Below are 20,182 nucleotides of genomic sequence, written 5' to 3' on the forward strand. Positions count from 1 at the left end.
AAGTTCTCATGACAACACCAGTCCTGAGGAGATTCAGGACCTGGAATCAGAGACTCATGAGATATAAGAAATCACCAGCAGCCACAAGGAATTAATCTGGACAGCCCAGGAATGGATTTTTCACTTTTTTTTTTTTATATGCATGACACCCTCAGGACAGCTCCCAGACTCACCATCATCACGTACCACCTAAAAACCAGTTTAGTGACACCAAGGACAGGGATTCTCACGGGTAGGACCCATGAAAGGGACAGCACAGTCAATCAAACATGTAGGATTTCTTGAAAGTTTGGGAACCCTAAGGAGTGCCTTTTTAGAAATTTTCCATATGAAAAACTAGAAAAAATTTAGTGACTCTATATCCACTGTAGGGTCACTATGAGTTGGAGCTGCCTCGATAGCACTGGGTTTGGTTTTTGGGTTTTGGATATTCACTCATAATCCAACCTCTCAAAACACTAGAACAAAGAGAGTAGCAAAATGAAAGCTGGGCAAACAAGTATTACAGAAAATAACCATAACCCATAAATTGTTACCTATAATCAGATACAAGGGATTACAAAAGTGAAAATCAGAAAGATGAGAACAGGCCACACTGTGATATTAGAACTTTCCCCTGAAGGTGACGAGGGGCCCAAGAAAAACTTTAAGCAGGGGAAGGTGAGCTGTGTTTTATGAAGAGCAAGTGGTCTGGTGACTGTGCTGACAATAACTGGAAGAGAATGAGCCCAGGGTACAGGTGAGATTTATGATGCCAAGTGCCATCACTCAACAAGACCAGTGGCTTCTTCTGGCTGTGTTTGGGAACCAGTGACAATGAACCATGGTGACCACACACAGACTAAGGTGTAAGGTGTGGCTACAGGGGCAAGGGGTAATAGAGCGATGCAGTTATGAGTAGCCCAGCAACCCTCGAGAGAGGATGACAGCTTTGCAAAGCAGAGTAAAAATCTTTCCTGATATTCTACTCCCCTTACCCACTCATTATGAGTGGGTGGCTGCCAACCAAGACTGGTTATAATCCCTGCAAAAGAGGGACTGGGACCCCAGTATTCAAGAAGCAAGAAAGTAAAGACCAGTCTAACAAACGACAGTCCTAAGGAAAAATGATTCCTTAACATTTGAGTCTTCCTTGACTACAAAATTTGGAGCGAATTACTTCAGGGGATGCCAGACAAAGAAAAAAGGAAGGCTTGGCAACCTACACTCATTTTCCTACAGGAAGCATGAAAGTAAAGTATTAGCAAAATATATACTAGGACATACCAGTAACGACTTTAGATGGTCTACTTTCCTTGCAGAACTTTCAGAAACACACAAATAAAAATGGCATATTCAAGGCGTTTGGGGCCATCAAGTTTGGTGCTAGGCTGTGAGCATTAGTAAATGTGAAATTTCGTCAGTGAAAAGAATTTTATGTCTATCAGCCAAACTAAAATGCTTTTATCACTGGAATAATTTTTAGTGGTCTAAATAAAGCCAAGGAAAAACATAATTATAATCATATTTATCCATTCAAGAGCCATCTTCAAAAAAATTTTTTTTAATTACTGAGATGAGGACAGTCATATGTATGGCAGATAAAATACCCAGCCATTTTTAATCCTGACATCTCTGGAAAATTAAACAAACACAACAGGTTGGTTCTGATTTTCTGGAAGCTCTGGGAAGGCATCCATGATCAGTGTCAATCTGGCATTCAAATTCAGTTGGAAAAAGGCTGTTATCAGTTGCTGTCTTCCATAGGCAGTAGCCGGACTTTCTTTAAAGGTATGAAATATTTGTTTCTGCCTATTAGAGTAGAAGGTTTGCTGCCTCTGGATTCTGCTGTAAGCTTACAATGTTGAGTTCCTGCTGATAAATGTCCCAACCATTGTCCAAATATTGACTAAAAATAAACAAAAACAAAATAACTAGCCAAGGCCTTACTGGCACAGATATGAGAAATGATTCAGCACTAGTCCTCGATGAGAAAATCACTTCTCGCTAACGTCAGGCGTCTGAAACGTTCATTATTGTCAGCCACCAGCTCCTGAGAGTCTGCTACGCAACAGGCAGGGAACTGGTGCTCGGCGTGTGCTATCTTCCTTAGTCCTCAGGACAAACTGCACGGCACGATTATTAGCTCCCTTTTCCAGATGAGGAAAACAAGGCATAGGAATTGGCTCCAGGTCTCACAGTATTCAAGGGCAGCACAAGTTTCTGGGACTAAGACCATCGGATACAAACCCCGTGCTACATTATACTATCCGATGAGCCACAGTGAAAATGAATTTACAAAGTTATTCCCCATTAACTGAAACTAAAAAGAAACTAAAGCTGGCATTTATTTCATTGATCTTTATTTCACCAGGTATATGAGATTCTACTTCCATTTGCAGTTTAAGTTCATTTGATATTAAAAAAAAAAAATCTTTTTTTCCCCGCAAAATTGAGTCACACCAGGTAAAGGAACTGTTTTAGGTACCAATGGTGGTATGGTTAGGAGGGCTCTGGAGGCCAGAATGCCTGGGTTTTTAATTCTACTTGAGTATTAAGCATAATCCTTCTGTGCTTTGGTTTCCTCTTCTGTAAGATGAAGATACCATATTGTCTTAAAGGGTTGCTGTAAGGATTTAAGTGAGTGAGAAGTATATAAAGCACTAAGAAAAGTGCCTGGTAGACAGCAAGCACTCAATAAGTGCTGGCCATCCTCACCACATGCTCATCATTTTTACAGCAGGACCAAGGTGCGTGACCAAGGATCAGAGCATTCAACATATTTACCAGCTTAAAAAAACATCAGATTGACTAAATGAAGGCACAAATGAGCAAATTACGTGTATGTGCTTATCATTATGAAGAGGTAAGATGCAAGCAAAAGTCCATGGCTTCAGGAATATCCATCCACCCAGGCACCAATTAATTAACCAGATAAACTAAAGAACACCGTCAGGAGACAGCTCAAGAGAACACAGACCTTCATCCCAAAGTGAGGGCTGAAGATGATGAAGTGCTGTGAGGGGTAAAAAGGGAGGCAAGCACCACTTACTAGACGATTTTCCCTGAAGGCCAGCCTAGGCCAGACCTTGAAGGGTGCTGCTAGGAAAAGAACAGGCAGCACATTCCTAGCAATGGGGTCACAAGGAAGAAAACAAGAGAAATAGGGATGAATGTGGCACAACAGGGAAATCAGAGATTGTTCAATAGAATTATTTGCTTCTGATTGAAGAAAGCTGACTGTGTGAGCACACAGACATCAGGGCTGAGCCTCACGCATCTTTGTAGTCTCTGCCCAAAGCATAGTGCCTGAACAGTCAAATACTTGCTGGATGGATGAAAGAACAGATGGCTGGAAGGACGGCTTGATGGATGTTGGGGAGTAATAATAGATAAGATTGTGTTGTTGTTGTTCTTAGGTACTGTCCAGTCAGAGCTGACTTACAGCGACCCCACGTACAACAGAATGAAAGACTGGGTAGATAAGGTTATTTCAGACTAGGAAGACCCTGAGCAAATGGAACAAGTGTTACAACACAGGGTGGCATGCACCCATTCATTCACTCACATCCCCCTTTGATTAATTTTACTGAGTACCCATCCATCCACCCATCCATTCATCCATCGTGTCTATATTTGAGAAGGGAGGTACCTGATGAAAGATGAGTTTGGTGTGTGTGTTTGGGGGGCGGAGGGGGATCAGACAATAGCAACTGAAGACCAGAGAGGGTGCCATATTCATCTTTGTAGACCCAGTGCTAGCACAGTAATGGCAACGCGGTACGAATATTTGCTGGATGCATCAATGAATGAATGAAATGAACCACTGAAACTATCTGCCGCTTCGTTCATGTTCCCACAGCCCTCTGCACCTCTCTTACAGCTCATATATTCTACTCTGGCTGCTTGTTGTACAACTGTGTTACTTCTCCTCACCCTCCCTCCCAACTAATTCAAGCGCCTACCTGACTTCATAAAGAGCCCCTTAAGTCATTATGGCCTCCATGACAGTGCTTCCAGTTATCCTTCACACCATGGTGGTCATTCTCCCAGGCTGCAGGAACGTTTATGAGGCCTTTCAAAATGTCAACCACTTCCAACCAATCCCAAACTGCTTGCTGATCTTTTTCTTTGGACTAATTCCTTGCAGATGCTTTAAACCTCTACAAAAACTTGCATTTTGAAAGACAGGATGATACTCCTTTCTTTCTTTGTGCTGGTCCCTGCATGATAGATATCAGCCCCCTACCCTATATGCCCCCCCTCCCCATGATATGCTTTCAGTCCATGAGAGGCAGCTCTGGTTAAAGGGAGTAGGGATTATAAGGCCCTTGATGCATTTGACACATCATTCCAAGGAAAACCCTCACAAGTAGGAGCTACTCATCTAAAACCAAAGAACATCCTGCAGGCTAAGGAACAGCAAAGATGAGCTGCCACGTTACCATTTCAGGAATCCAGTTATCTTGACTTTTCCCCTGAGGCTCGCCTCTGCAGCAGCTAAAAATGAACTTCAGATTCTTGTACATATTCACACACCCCTCTAGCCAAAAATGAGGGAAACTGGTATGTAAATGGAAACATTACAGGATACTCTTAGAATGTGAATGTCTAAATGCTCCTAGTGTTGAAAAACTCAGAGATGAAACCGGAATTGACATCCAAAGAAAAATGCCGGAGCCAGAAACAGACAATGGCTAGAGCATAGATTCCAAGTGGATTAATTCCAGGGAAAGTAAGTGTACAGAGACCTAGGCCAACAGCTTCGTGTGCCTCGGCCCCCTCATTCCTGCCTGCACACATCCCTAGTAGAGAACCTACTGTCCTCATTTTGGGAAAAGGTCTGCAGAAAGTCATCTCCTGCCATTTCCCCTCCTCCCCTGCCACGTCCCCAAGAAAGAAAAATGTAAGGTGTGAGATGGGAACACCCACAGAGCAAAGATACTTATCTTTATACCTCCCACAGGGTCCTGTGAGAAAGAGATGAGAGGAAGAGGGAACAGAAGAAAGGAAGAAGTAGGCAAGTCTGACAAATGAGAGAGCGAGTGAGTGAATAAATACATAAGCGAAGTAAGTAAGTTTCATTCGCACCTTGAGAAAGCAGCTAAAGCCCCCACTGATTTAGGAGGAGGTAAGATTCACTCCCACTTAAAGAAAGAGTCTGGATCATGTATACATTCATTTAAAATGCATGGCAGGTTCTGGAGCCACCGTGGGGAACAGGACTCTCTCTAGACCCTCGGGGAGCTCACAGGCAGTCTGGGTTAAGTGGGTGATAAGGCAGGTAGTTCAGATGAAATGATCAGCTATTAACAGAAGCATGAATAAAGCATTAATGCAGCAACCAAGTGTTTGTCCCAGGGAAGGTGTTACGGAGCAGTTCTACTCTGTCCTATAGGGTCACTGAGTTGGCACCTACCTCAACAGCAACGGGTTTGGTTTTTTTTTTTCACTAGAGGAGGAGGAGGAGCATGATGAGCAGGGGGAGGAGGAAGAGAAGGGAGAAGAGGAGGAGGAAGGGAGGGAGGAGGGGGAAAGTAGGAGGAGGAGGAATGGAATGGAGGGAGGAAGGAAGAGCAGGGGGAGGAGGAAAATGAACAGGAAGGGGAGGAGGAAAATGAACAGGAAGAGGAGGAGGAAGAAGAAGAAAAGGAGGAGGAAGGGGAGGAGAGGAAGCCAAGTGTGGGAAGGAAGGGGCTAGACATTCCAGGCTCTGCATCCCAAACAGCCACCACTAAACATTCCCAAAGTTGATCACAGCAAAATTCCATTCCTGGTCCAGATTCTTCTCCACCTACAAATATCTCACGCCCTCTATATGCACAAGTGGGCCTACACAAAAACAATGGCACTAACTGAGGACTTCTGACATCTCATTATGGAAACAATGGGTGGCAAAAAAAAAAAAAAAAAGAAAGCAAGCTCTGAAGTCAGAGTTTTAAAGCCTCATTTCAAGCTTAGGCTCGGCTACTGATTTCATCTTTCAACACATAACCTCTCTGTGAGTCAGTTCCCTTAGATGTAAAGCAGAGAGAAGGGTATCTCACAAGACTGCTGTGGGACGAAAGGGGAGGTTGTACTTCTGTTTTTTACCAGCAATCACGCCACATTTATGTGGTCAGCAGCTCAGGCTGGGATTCTGCTGCTCAAAATGCTCACAAGTATGAAAAGTGAGTGAAGTCAGCCCTAACAGACACCCTGCTCGACGGCTGATTTCACAACAACACTCATCCCTAGCTTCAAGGTCTACAGAACTGCCCTTCCTTTTCCAAAGTTGGCTTCGCGAACTTTAACGTGCACACGAATTACTCAGAATTCCAATTCAAAGCCAGACTCCGGTTCAGTAGGTCTAGAGTGAAGACTCAGATTCAGCATTTCTAAGCAGCTCCCAGGAAATGCGGATGCTGCTGGTCCCCAGGCCCCACTCTGAGTAGCAAGGAACTGAGAGATCCACCAAGACTATTTCAAATCAATGAGTGTCTGCCTCATCAGGGAAGAATGCATTCAGTCACCCTCACGAGGCAGCCCTTTAATTTCTGGCTCTTTCCTAACTTCCAACATTCATTCTCTGTGTTCCAGCAAACTCTAATTTCCTAAAACCAAAATGTCTCATGACACATTAAATCATCCTTCAGTCAGAGAGTGGAGATGAGACATTTTCAGGTCCAACTCAGCTTAGAATGACAGTACAAGGTCCAATTCTGACAGCACAGCCAGGATCAGTAAGGACTCCCCCCACCTTGCTCAAGCCCTTCGCTGAGCTGCAGAGGGATTTAAAAATCAGCTTTGCGTTCCAGAACCACAAAGGTGGCTACCTCACCACCACTCACCACTGGGTCACTTCCTTGGATTATTTTGGTAAATAATCACATTTCACAAGGCTAGAACTGCATCTGGTGTGAGGGACTCCATGTTCTCCCTTGCCGGTCACAGGCTAGGTACTCAAATATCTGTTATAAGTGAAGGGGGAAAATAAATCAAGCTCAGTCACATACTTACAATGGTCTGGGTGCTGACGGAGCAACAATGAACATGGCCCACCAATACCCTGCCCACTAACGCAGTGTGAGCCCTATGTAAGTGCCAGGCCCCATGCTCACACTTTAGCTACATTATCTTACTTCTCAACCATCACAATAACCAGACAAAATAGGGACTAATGCTCACACTTTGCAGATGAGGAAACAGGATAAAACAGCCTATACCCCATGTAAGAAACATAGGCCAGTACTATACATTTTCTCTCTTCATCAGTCACAGAGGGCTTTTCCACCCCATAACCAAAATGAACTGCCTTTTGCCCTCTACGACAGTGCTGTGACTTGAAACTAGTTCTCAACTTACTCTTAAGATTTCCATAGGATTAACAGGAACCATGAGATGATGGGTCCTGAAAGAGAGTAAAGCAATGGAACCTGAGAAAGGTGGCACTGCTTTCCCCGAAGAATCCATTCTCTTGGCTTCCTAGTCATCTCCTCATCCCACAAAGCCAGCCTTCATAATCATCACCCTGGCCATTCATCACCATTCATCATGTGACAAAGTAGAAACAACATGAACTGGACAGATCTGGATTCAAATCCCACATTTAACTCTTCCTGTACTTCTTCAGTGGGGTATCAAGAGCACTTTCATGTGGCTGTTGAAAAGATGAGATGGACAAATATATTTAAGTGTATTTAATGTGTTTTCAGTGTCCAGCACAGAGTGGACGCCACACAAGCCTCAGCTCTCTTCTCCCTCATCAGGGCCACTGCTTGGCTTACGCAGTGGGGTAAGCACAGAGAGTCACAAGTCCTTCACTTGGCTAATGAGAACAGGGAATCACTTTAATACAAGTCAAGTCGGCAAAAGGCCAATTCTAGCCGCCATTTAAAGTCGGAGTCCAATTACTGAGGCAAATTACAAGTGACTCTTTGCTTTAACTTGGAAGAGAATGGAAGCCATTGAAAAGATGAGATGGCTTCTTTCTTAAAATTAACGTGTCTGGAAGCCAGAAAGCCAAACAAAGCCAATTTACAGGAATGTAGATAAGGTCTAGCATATAACCGAGAGGGAATAATAAAAACACCCTATGTTTTCTCTCAGGTGGGGTTCAAGCCCTGGAGGTGATAACTCATTTCTGGCAAAGACTGTACCACACTGATTACTTAGCAATGACACTGAAAAGATTTCTGATTCCTGAATCGAACAGGGCTGGGTTTTAGTCATGGCCTGCCCTTCCTAGCCACGTGACCCTGGGCAAGCAACATAAAATCTGAAGCCTCACTTTCCTTACCTATAAAACAGGGATAACAATACCTGTCTTGCACAGTTACGGTTAGGTATAAATGAGATTATTGTTGTGTTGTTAGGTGCTGTGAGTCTGTTCTGACTCATGGCGACCCTCTGTACAACAGAACGAAACACTGCATGGTCCAACGCCATCCTCACAATAGCTGCTATAACAAGATAGCGTATATGACAACTGGCAAGAAGCAAGCACACAATCAGGATAAATTACACATGACTGGTCCCTGGAAAGCAGCAGAAAGCTTTATTAATAAGCTACAAACCGGCTGATATGATTTGCTTGAGGTGGGCTATCTGCTGGGCTATAATTTGTGCTGCTGTTAGTTTCAGAAAAAGGTTCCTAAAAATATCATGAAGTGGAGACACAAGGAGGTTTTTTTAAAATCATTCCTTAACTAGGTTTCATGGAGATATCAGGACTGTTTTTGGACTAGGTCATAGCTGTGCTGTATTTCAAAGTTAAATATATTAAATTCAGGAGCTGGGCTATATTAAACAGAAAAAAATTTTTTTCTTTTTACTGTCCCATCTCTGTCTTCCAAAGTCCTCCCCTTTAGTTCCCAAAATATCAATCAAAGGAACTGCTAGATTCTTGTGTAATGAAAAGAAAAGGGCCACCTTGCTCACCACTGAATCCCCAGCCCAGTGGAGCTGGTCGCCCTTTAATCTCCCCAGCCCGGTGGAGCTGGTCGCCCTTTAATCTCCCCAGCCCGTCACTTCTAAGAAACACAGACCTGTCAATACCAGGCCACCTTTTTCCATACGCAGTCTTGCTCAGTGTACTAAGGGCCAAATCCTCCCCACTCTGAGGATGACACTTCCCACTAAGATGGCGGGTCCTTTGGTTGATAAAGTGGATGCTGAGGGTTTCTCTGGATGAAAAACAAGCATCTTTGTTCATGAGACTCACCCTCAGCAACATGAAAACCTTGCTCAACACAGCACCTAGGACTGAGGCCAGGGGTGGAGGGCAGATTTCTCTCCCCACCACATGCTCCCTCCAGATGAAAATTCTGTGGTGGGCTGGTAAGCAGGCTCACCTGCACTATGTCCAAGGTCATCTCCACCCCCACTTTTCTTTTGCTAAGCCCATGTTGTTGTCCGGCTGAGCAGAAGCTAGAGGTTTATCACTCGTTACATTTCAGTTCCTTGACAGTAAAGATCTCCCATCTTCTAGTCCTCAAATACTTAACCACCTGCAACCTCTGATCCTGAATCCAGGTAGGGTTCATGGCTCCATACTGCAGAATTCTTTCTTTCTGTTTCTTTTTTTTCCCTTTCTTTTCGACCATTCATCTGTCCCTTCAGAGCATCAAGCTGACTATACACACAGTTTAAAAGAAAATAAAAAATAAAACAAAACCCATGTATTTTCTAACTGTTACTCTGCTTCAGGCACTTGTAACTGCCTACTGCTAAAGCCTTCTCCCTGGCCAGTGTTTCTCATGGTCTCCTAGCATTCAGTGTGAACTGAGATGGTTCAAGGTGGGTGAGAGAGACAGACTTCACCCTTACCACTCAGAAGGGTGGGAACACAGAGGCCCACACTCCCGAAATCAAGAGATGCGTGGGTGAGTCAGTGACAAGGGCTGTATCCAAGAAGATGCCTTGACTAATAGGAAACTAATGTGCATCTGTTCAACCTGATGTATAATGTAGATGGAGACCCAGAACTGCAGACTGAAAGAACAAACCCTCATTTTCAGGAGTCAAGCATCATTTTTGTCCCCAGAAAGCAGCCATGAGTTAAACATTTCTTGACTCTCTCTCTTCAGCCTTCTCCAGCCCCACTGCCCCTTCCTAGGCCAGGCCATCAACGGCTCTCATGGGGTCACCTTCAACAGTCTACACTTATTTTCCTTCATGGACACTTGCCCTCTCCAACCCATTCTCCTGCAGTCAGAGCGTTCCTTCAAAACGGCGGATCAGAGTATGCCAACACCTCACTTCAAACCCTAAATGCTTTCTGTTGCTCTCAGGATACAGCTCTTTCCAACTCCATTACCATCCTCCCCCCTAGCCAGGCTCCAGCTATAACAAACATGCTACCTTCTCTTGCCTCCATCCTTCTAGTCACAGCTGAGGTATCACTTCCTCTGGACACTCTCCTTTGACCTAGTAGACCAGGTCAGGTCCCCTGCCCTGGACTTCCAAGACCCCTGCACTGTGCCCATCACAGCACTGACCATCCTTCGTTTTAAGGGCCTGTTTGCTTGTCTGTCTCCCCCACCAGACTCTAAGTGTTAGGAAGGCAGAAACCACATCTGTCTTATGCTCAGTTGCACCCCAGCACCTACCAGTGCCTGGGACATGTGTGTACGTGAAAAGCAAAAACGAACAAGCAAGAGCCTTTGCTGACTAAATGAATGCGCTCCTAACTGTGAGGACTGCAGGAAGTGGAGAAAGCAAGCAAGCTAAGCGGAGATTAAAGGGGAAGGCTGGAAAAAGGGGGTCGGGCCAGGGGCCCAGCCTGAGTACGCCTACGTCTCTGCACGCCTGCCCAGGGGCTGGGTGAGAACAGAAGCGGATGCAGTGGCAGTGACAGAGGCTGTGAAGCATTCAAGGGCAAGCTGTGCACTGTGCCGTGTGCACACATGCCCGCTCGACGCTCTGTGGAGCCCAGGGACGCTGACAACCCAGTTAGTTATTCTCCCAGCACATGGAGAACATTGTTTTAGTGCTGCACATATGCACAGGAGCTTGGCAACATACAGGAGCTCACAAATAAACTCAGTAATTCCAGTGACTGGACATCCCTAACAAGTCATGTCTACCTCCCTCTCCGGTGTGCCCGGCGCCATCCTGCAGAGCACTGCCCTCCCCCTTTTGCTAAAGCACACAACCAGATGGGCCATTTGCTAGAGAACACTGATATATGGGTTTGGTTCCTAAATCCTAGGCTGTTTTAATTGACCTTGCTACCTCTCCTGATAAACTGTGACAAGGCAGACAGTGTAGCATTTCAATAGTGGGGAAAAATGCAGAATGATTTAGGGCTTAAAGAGACAGTAATCAAGAAAAGGGAAACTTTGCTATCATTCCAGAGTAGAATTAGAAGTCATTCCAGGGTAGAATTATCTGTAAGTTCAAAATCAGAAGGTGCAACAACAAAAAAGGCAGTTCAGAGAAGGAAACTACATTTCTATAAAAAGTGTATTCAAATACATTACATTTCAAGATCAGAAATAATGTGCTTCAGAGAAACAATGAAAAGCATAAAAATAACCAAACGGTATAAACAGATTGGGTGGGGTTTTTCATACACACCTTTGTGGGTGGAACAGAAACCCACGAAAGGATAGGGTGGACTGTGAAATGAGCCACATGTGCACGATACAGACGTTAACTAAACCAGGAGTGAAGCAGTCCCGTGAAAAACAATTTAGCCAAAACAAAGAATGAAAAATAAGCTATAACAATACAATTTCTTGGCTGAACAAGAAAATCTCTCTCTCACACACACACAAAGTCAGTACAAGAGGGCCATAACCCATTGCTGTCAGTTGATTCTGATTCTTAGCAGCCCTACAGGACAGAGCAGAACTGCCCCATAGTTTCCAAGGAGCGCCTGATGGATGTGAACTGCCGACCTTTTGGTTACCAGCCGTAGCTCGTAACCACTACGCAACCAGGGTCTCCCCTCAAGAGGGATGTAAGTCCCCAGAATTTCACACAGTGGATATGGCCATGGAAACAGGCCAACAACAGATGTAGCTTTCAGCCTTAATTAAATGAGGGAATTTAAAATCAAACTGAGTTAGGACATCGAAATGAACTTACTCTGTCCCATGCTTCTCCTTTTAAATAAGTTAAATGAAAGGATAACATTGTTATATTACCCCTATTTTCTAATTTTTAGAAGGTAAAACTCTGCATCATGTCACTGCTATAACCATATCCAGGAGTTCTCAACAGGCAGCACCTGGAAGCTTCAGCAAATACTGCCGCCAAGATCCCTCCCCTGGAGTTTCTGATGTAACTGGTCTGGGGCGTGGTGTGGGATTGTTAATAGTTTAAACGTACAGCCAAGGTAGAACACTGCGGTCGTGTCATTTCTCAGACCACTACGGCAAGGTCTCAATTTCTGGAACAGAAATGAAGTTGAAAGAGCTCGAACTTGACTGTCATATCAGAAAGCATCACTATAATTTTTAAAGAGACATCTTCTCCCTCTTTTATTTATCCTCTTTCTAAACCACCAGATTCTTACAATAACACCCCACTGGGTTGGCACCCTTTGGCCAAGACAGGGAAAAGAAAACACCATCCAATTCTTTACCTTCTGTCTGGTCCAGGTTTCGGCAAATGAACATCTGTCAGAGTGGTGACTCATTTCTCAGAAGGGGGCTGCGTGCACTTAAGGACTGGCAGGGACCCTCCCTCCTTGCCATCCTGTGTCTGAAGGCACACAGTGCTATCGCTAAATCTAAACCCCAGCCTGACAAAGCTCCTGAGATGAGAAACTCATTCCCTATGATGCTTTCATGGAGATGATGCCAAAAGGCCCATTAGTTGAGATGTGTGTGCGGGGAACCAGAATAAACACAGGAAACGACACGAAGGGGTACCATATATTTCAGCCAGGCTGTTTTATCCTAATGGTAAGTGGCTTGCATAATTAATTGGGCCACTTTCCCCAGACCTCCTACTATGAAATGAACATGCACCAATGCCTAATCCTGAAGAAAACCTCATTCTTTCGATACGTATACTGAACAGGGCAGTTTCCTTTATTCCACCCACAAACAAAACAGTGTGTTCTGAGGAACAATGGACATCTGGTGTGACACCAGTCCATATACCTTGTTTCTCCATCCCTGTTACTGCACAACATTTTATATACATTTCTATTATTAAATGGAGCCCTGGTGGCACACTGGTTAAGAGCTCCTAACCAAAAGGTCAGCAATTTGAATTCACCAGCTGCTCCGTGGAAACTCACTGGGGCAGTTCTACTCTTGTCCCCAGAATCCACTCACAGCAAAGGGTATTATTAAACAAAAAGAATTACAAACTGTGCTCTAGAATGATGTGCTACAAGGGCAAGCATTTTTATCCACTGTCTTGTTAGCACAAAGTAGCACCTGTTTGTTATTATGCACCACGGTATGTATGTACCTGGGATTTCTAATGTAACAGGCTTTAGAGGGGTTGGTCTGTAACTACAGGTTGTATGTAAACTGGACATCTGTAACCCAGGAACTGCCTGTATAAGTACATGATGTTTCTTTTACAAAAATGGGACGGTATTTCCTGTATTGTTTTATAACCTGCTTACTGTATTATGGTTATCTTTCCGTGTTAATAGATACATACTGCAGTATTGTTTTTGAGTATTCCATTCATGTTGCTGTTGTTGTTAGGTGCTGTGGAGTCGTTTCCAACTCATAGCGATCCTATGTACAACAGAAGGAAACGCTGTCCTCACAATCATTGCTATGTATGAGCCCATCGTTGCAGCCACTTTGTCAGTCCGTGTCATCGAGGGTCTCCCTCTCCTTCGCTGACCCTCTGCTTTACGAAGCAAGATGTCCTTCTTCAGGGACTGGCCCCTCCTGATAACATGCCCAAAGTACAAACATTTTACTAATGTTGGCTGGTATGGGGGGCTCACTGTTTTTGCAAAACAATGCTTGCATATAAACCTCACAGAAGCAGAATGACTGGCTCAAAGTTGTAACGAGAGATTGTGACCTCCATGAGGGCAGGGGTATCCCCAACACCTAGAACTCAGAGCCTGCCATTTGGTAAGCATCAAATACTTCCTGGTTAAAGAAGAATCTCTGTGCTCCAGGAGTTGACATTCCAAAAGGAGAGAAAAACGTGCAAAGAAATCATCTGTGAACAGCTATGGTCTAACATTGTGTGTAACACCTGCACATGTGCACACTCACACTCATTCGCACAATTTGAAAAACCATGTACACCTTTTCACTTTAACCAGTAAAAAGGCACTGTACTAACCTTATACTAAGGAAACTCTATAATGATTAAATAAACATAACAGAAACCAGCCAGGGTTGCTAAAAAATAAATATTTTAGAGGTGGGGGTGTATGTCTGCGTGTTTGGGTGGGAGGGGCTCACTCTCAGGCACAGATGTACCAATATGAATAGCTAGTGTCAAGGTTGAAAGAAATGAAGGAGAAATACTAAAAATGAAGAGGCAAAAACCCCAAATAAATAAAAATGCTGGCTTTTAAACCAACACTGCCAGCTGTTCTTCATGGCAAATAGGAAGAACACATTGAGAGGGCAGGCCACTAACAGGCACTGAAAAGAACCACTGACTTCTTTATCCAGATCAGTTGCCATCTGCCAGAACGAAATTAATGACCACAGCAAGAAGGCCAAAGATGGCAGCCAAACCCTGGAGACAGCCATCAGCTGGGCCAGGGGTATCTCAAGTTTCATTAGCTTCATTAAGCAAATGGTTCCCTGGAGAAATGAGAAAACAGGGTCTTGGAGCTGGGACTGGAAGAGCTGAATCGCCAGAGAACATGAATCCCTGAACCTTTATTTCCAGGGTCGACCACATCAGAAGTGAGAAAGTGATGAAGAAATATGAAGCCAGGGAACAATTAGATTGAAAGTTCTCTAAGGCCAGAGACCATGGCTTTTTCATCTTTTTCCTTCTGTAACACTGTGCGAGCTAGTATATACTCAAAGAGTTTTTGCTGATTTGAGCTGAAAAAAATCACACAAAAAAATAAGTCACCATGGAAAAAACTGAAGGACATTTTGGTTAAAAACTAAAGAATTCATACATAGTGCAGAAGGAAGAACCAAATAATAGACAATTCCCTGTTGTTCCTGTGTGGTGACAGGCTTAAAGACAGACTCTCCAGACCTGAATCCTAGCTTTGGCCATTTATTAGCCGAATGACCAGAGGCATGTCACTAACAAACATCTCAGCTTGTTTCTTCATCCATAAAATGGAGTTTATAATACTCCTGGGATTCCTGTAAGGCTGAAGTTCTCAAACTATGCTCTAGCACACCAAAACTGAAAGTCTGTGCTTAAAATGTTTTCTCTCTACTATTTAGGATGTCTTCAGTTTAGAACAATGCTTCTCAACCTCATCCCTGGTATCTTGAGCCCTATGATTCTTTGTTATGGGGGCTGTCCAATATATTGTAAGATGTTTAAGAGTATCCCTGGACTCTACCAAGTAGATCCCAGTAACACTCACTCCCCTCAGTTGGTGATAAAAAATGTCTCCAGGCATTGCTAATTGTCCCTTGGGGGACAAAATCACCTCCACTCTCCTTGAGAACCACTAATTTAGAATACAGTCTATTTTTTTGCTCAGATAATGGTTCCTAAGTCTTATGATGGAACTTTATTATTATTATTATTATTATTTTATAGTGTTCAGAAAAGAGCACCTTCCATATTATTTCTGTTCCAGTTCTAAGTAGAAACAAATATCCCCAGAGAAATCTAACACATTCAAAATCTAACCGTTTACTCTAAAATGGAACAAAATTCCACCTTGTAGTATCTTCGCTAAGTTTGCTATTGTAATACTAATTTATTAGAAGAATTAGCACAAAAAAATTTAATCAACAAATTTGGTCATGTCCAGCAATCTTCTCATGTAGCAATGGGGCAGAGCCACAGACAACCTTCAAAATCAGCTCTCCTTGAAACACGCTGTACAGCTTCCATTTATACAACCAGTGGTCTTCTAAGCCATCTGCCCACCCCAGTGGTTGGGCATGACAGACAACCTTTTCATGTCAACCTTGCTCAAATGTTCGCATGTTCTCACTTCTATGCAGGAGGTGTAGCATCAGCTGGATGAGAACCTCACTGAACTATTCCACCAGGCTCCTAAAGGGCTTGCTCGTTCTACCCTGTATCCTCACAGTTTTTCCAGTGTGGCCAGAAGGATCCTTTAAGAAAGACTGCTTGCCTTACTCAAAACTCTCCAAAGGCTCCCTATTCATCAGAGTAAATGTCAAAGTCCTTACAACGGCCACTAGGCTATGACCTGGCCCTTGCCACATTTTCACCTTCATCTCCTTCCACTTCTTCCTCAGGCACTCTACCTGAACCACATGACCTCCTTGCCATTTCTCAAACATGCGAGGCAGGCCCCTACCCCAGTATATCTGCATTGGCTCCTCCCAACTCCCAGTATCTGCACAGCTAATTCCCTCACAGTCTTCAAGTCTCTATTCATGAGGCCTACCCTCCTGCTCCTGCATGCGTCATCATTCTCTCATCCCACCTCTCTCTTTCTTCACAGTGCTTATGATCGCCTAACAAGCCAAAAACCAAATCCGTTGCCGTCAAGCCAATTCCACTTCATAGCGACCCTATAAGGCAGAGTAGTAGGGTTTCCCAGGCTGTAACCCTTACAGAAGCAGACTGCCACATCTTTCTGGTGGGTTCAAACTGCTGACCCTTTCATTAGCAGTCAAGCACTTAACCACCATGCCACCAGGGCTCCAATCAACTGACATATTGTGTATTTGCTTATTTATTGCTGTCTGTCTACAAGAGAAAATAAGCTCAGTAAGTGCAAATCCTTAGCCTGTTCTTCACTATTCTATCCATACTGCTTAGCCAATTCCTGCCGCATTGTAGGCCCTAGATAATTATGGATTCATTCATTCATTCTTATAATCAAGCAATCAATCATTCCCATTTTTTAAGTTAGAATATGAAAAAAACAGACAGGTACACTAGCCTCAAGTCACAATCAGCAAGTGATTTGAGTCTGAAGCAACCCCAAAACTCCACCATTCAAATGAACTTTACTATCAGTTGTTTCACTGGTCCGCACACAGCCGTAAGGGCGGGTATCTTCTGGGTCGGTACCAAGAACTTCACATTCAGTAGCCCCTCCATAGCTATTTCAAGGAACTTTATTAGCTATTTAGATTTTTCTCAGTCGCGTTCTCCTTATTTGTGTTCAACATAGGTCTTCTTATTCATGTTCATCACCTTCTCTCCCCAGACAACATTCACTCAATGCTTATAGTCCTAACATCATCAGGGAAGCCATGACTTGTTATGAATAACTAGGACTCTTGAGTCAGAGAGACCTGGGTCCAAGTTCCAGTCAGCCACTGACTGTGAGACCTTCAGCAAGGAGGTTAACCTAGTTAATTAAGCCTCAGGTTTCTCACCTGAAGAATGGTGATAGTAATACCAACCCTATGGGGTTCCTAGACTGACACAGGGAGAACTAGGTAGAGAAAGGCCTTAGTACTGCAGGAAATCTAGCAATGAGCAAGCGCTATAATACCTATTACAGCTTTTATTATCAGTATCAATATTCAGCAAATTATTCACTTAAAATTTGTTGACTTCTCTTTATGCAAGTCACTGTAACTGTACATGAATGACTCCCTTCCACCAGTCACTTGGATAATGGCTTCCACTTTAATGCCCCTCTCCCCACACTGACAACCTCTTTAGCCTTTGATAAATGTTCTTTTAAGCCACAAAATCAATTGAGAAGCAAAGAGTAGACCTTATCCATTGTTATTAGCACAAAGCCCAAAGGATCCACACAATCAATTGGTCAAAGGTCTGAGCAGAGCTGGTCCTTCCATCTCCTCTTAAAACGTTTTAGAGGGGAGACCAAGGGACAGAGGTCAGTAACTTTAGAGTACAAAGAGCTCTTAGCCCAAGTTGAAATTAGCAGATGTTAAGGATGAAGGAATGGAGCTGGGAAGCTATTTAATACATACACGTAGGGCATACTCCTTTTTCGGGAACATTTTATTGTGCTTTAGGTGAAAGTTTACAGAGCATATTAATTGCCGATTCAAAAAATTTATACACAAATTGTTTCATGACATTGGTTCCAATCCCTGCAATCTGTCAGTGCTCTCCTACCCTACGCCCCCTCCCCCCATTTCCATTCATCCGGTTTTCCTGTCTCCCAGTGGCTTCCTTTGGCTTAGTCAAGTTGTGCTGAATTCCCTTTTATTGTGTATTGCCCTTCCCTTCACCAAAGTTAACACAAATCTACTATCCAGCATTGTTAAGGGAAAAAAATCTCAAAGTTTAGTAAAGCAAAAGAAAGTTTTATTCAGCATATATTCAAAAAGGACAAAAGTTGAGAAGCGGACAAGCATGTTGCCAGAGCTATGTCTGCCTGAGTCCAAGGAAATATTACAGAGTTAAGCAAGAATGGGAAAACAGACAAGCAGGCTACCACAGCCATGTCTGTCTGAGTCCAAGGAGTATTACGGAGTAGACAAAAGTGGGAAAACGGACAAGCATGTTGCTAGAGCCATGCCTGCCTGAGTCCAAGGAAGGTTACAGAGTCATCAGTATATATTAACATTACAAATGGGCAAAAGCACTGAAAGCTTCACCTTTTGAAAGATTGGCTAGAAACCGTGATCTTACATTTTGAATTGCCTTTCTTAACAATCATTGGTGGGTCTTCATTGGTCCAGCGAATTTCTACCCACTAAAGACGAGTGGAAAGTCTTTTGTGTTCTGGCTTATATGAAAGTTTCCCTACAAGACAGTTTCCAAGATTATTCTATCTACCGTCTTCATAGCTCAGGGCCCAGCTGATGTGTCCTTGTGAGTCCTTGTGAGTCCAGCTCCTGCTGGGTCACATTCTCTAAGCTCAAAGGCAGGGAATAATAACTCCAATATTATTTCCTAAATCACCAGGTAGCGGTTTCCCCTCTCCACTCCTCCCCTCTCCGGTAACCCTCAAAGATTGTCTCTTCCTGTGCGTAAACGTTGTCTTGAGTTTTTATACTAGTGGTCTCATGCAATATTTATCCCTTTGTGGCTGACTTCTTTCGCTTAGCATAATGCCCTCCAGGTTCATCCATTCTGTGAGATGTTTCTCGGATTTATTAAGTAACTGAAGGTCACAAACATTTATCGGATCCTGTGCAAAAAGTAACCAAAAAATAAATAAACAAAACAAAACAAAAAAGGGAGGGGGGAACTGCTGACCTAAAGTATGTACAAGTGATCACGATGGGCCTGTAGATATAGGTCTAATCCAAACCAAGTAGACCAGGGATACCTGTTCCTGTCTCTAGTGGTTCAAAAGGGTCTAGCCATCCTGAACAAACTGGTAAAAATCTGTTTCCCTGCCTTTGGTTTTTCTCTTATTTTCTTTTTCTCCCCAGCACCTAATATGCAACCTTCTCTCCATGCGAGACTCATATTTCTATATATGTACAGTGCTCAGCAATTTAAATGTTTCCTTTTTACCTCTCATATCTTCTCACAGTCTTCTTGTGAGGCAGTAGGAACAGGGTTAAATAAGGGCCCCCATCTCCTAATCCCCATGCCCAAGGAAACTGAAAGGCTCAGGGAAATAAAAACCTTGTCCAAAGTCACAAAGCAGTAAGTGGTGATGCCTGAACTTGAAGCCAGGTGTTTCTGGCTCCAAAATCCTTATCTATCCACTATACTCTCTCTCCAAATACGTTAGTATTAAAATGCATTTGAAACAAACGTTTGCACAGCTTCAGTGAGCAGCTTCCTCCTGCAAAAGTTGTCTCCATTTCCTGACATAGAATTTAGGAGATGTTCATATTTCTTAAACCCATAATTCAATCTGCTTCTAGCAATAAGTTCTTGAATGTATAATGCTATCACAAGCTCCTTCAATTAATATAACGATACTTAAAATACATGTAACTATTCATCTTGATAGGTTTTATAAGTCATGGCTTCAAATTTCTACTCTAAACTTAAAAGATATTCCACAAGCTAAGATTTTTTCAGAGTTGTCCAATTCAAAATATAAGGTACTAAGCATTTTCTCCAGTTGGATTATAAGACTGATTCTTGACTACAAATTCAAACTCAAAAATAACCCAACCCCACATTATAATCAAAATGAGAAGTCTACAAACAGTGGGTATGCAGAATGAGAGGTGTCTTCAACCATCACAGGTAGTCAAAGGAA

The 20,182-nt window shown here is 43.3% G+C and overlaps 1 protein-coding gene across 8 annotated transcripts in view; it reads right to left on the bottom strand.

Moving 5' to 3' along the window:
- Positions 1–20,182, bottom strand: part of ASAP1 (ArfGAP with SH3 domain, ankyrin repeat and PH domain 1) — a 360,432-nt gene that overhangs the window by 201,153 nt on the left and 139,097 nt on the right. The window contains exon 1 of one of the 8 annotated variants that reach the window (XM_023546008.2): positions 13,588–13,826. The exons of the other annotated variants lie outside the window; for them this stretch is intronic. Coding sequence (XP_023401776.1) covers positions 13,588–13,617 — 30 coding nt within the window. The 5' untranslated portion in view covers positions 13,618–13,826. Of the gene's footprint in view, positions 1–13,587; positions 13,827–20,182 lie in introns of those variants that run through there. 8 annotated transcript variants of the gene reach the window in all.

This window comes from Loxodonta africana, chromosome 14 (genome assembly GCF_030014295.1).
Source record: "Loxodonta africana isolate mLoxAfr1 chromosome 14, mLoxAfr1.hap2, whole genome shotgun sequence".
NCBI classification, from domain to species: domain Eukaryota; kingdom Metazoa; phylum Chordata; class Mammalia; order Proboscidea; family Elephantidae; genus Loxodonta; species Loxodonta africana.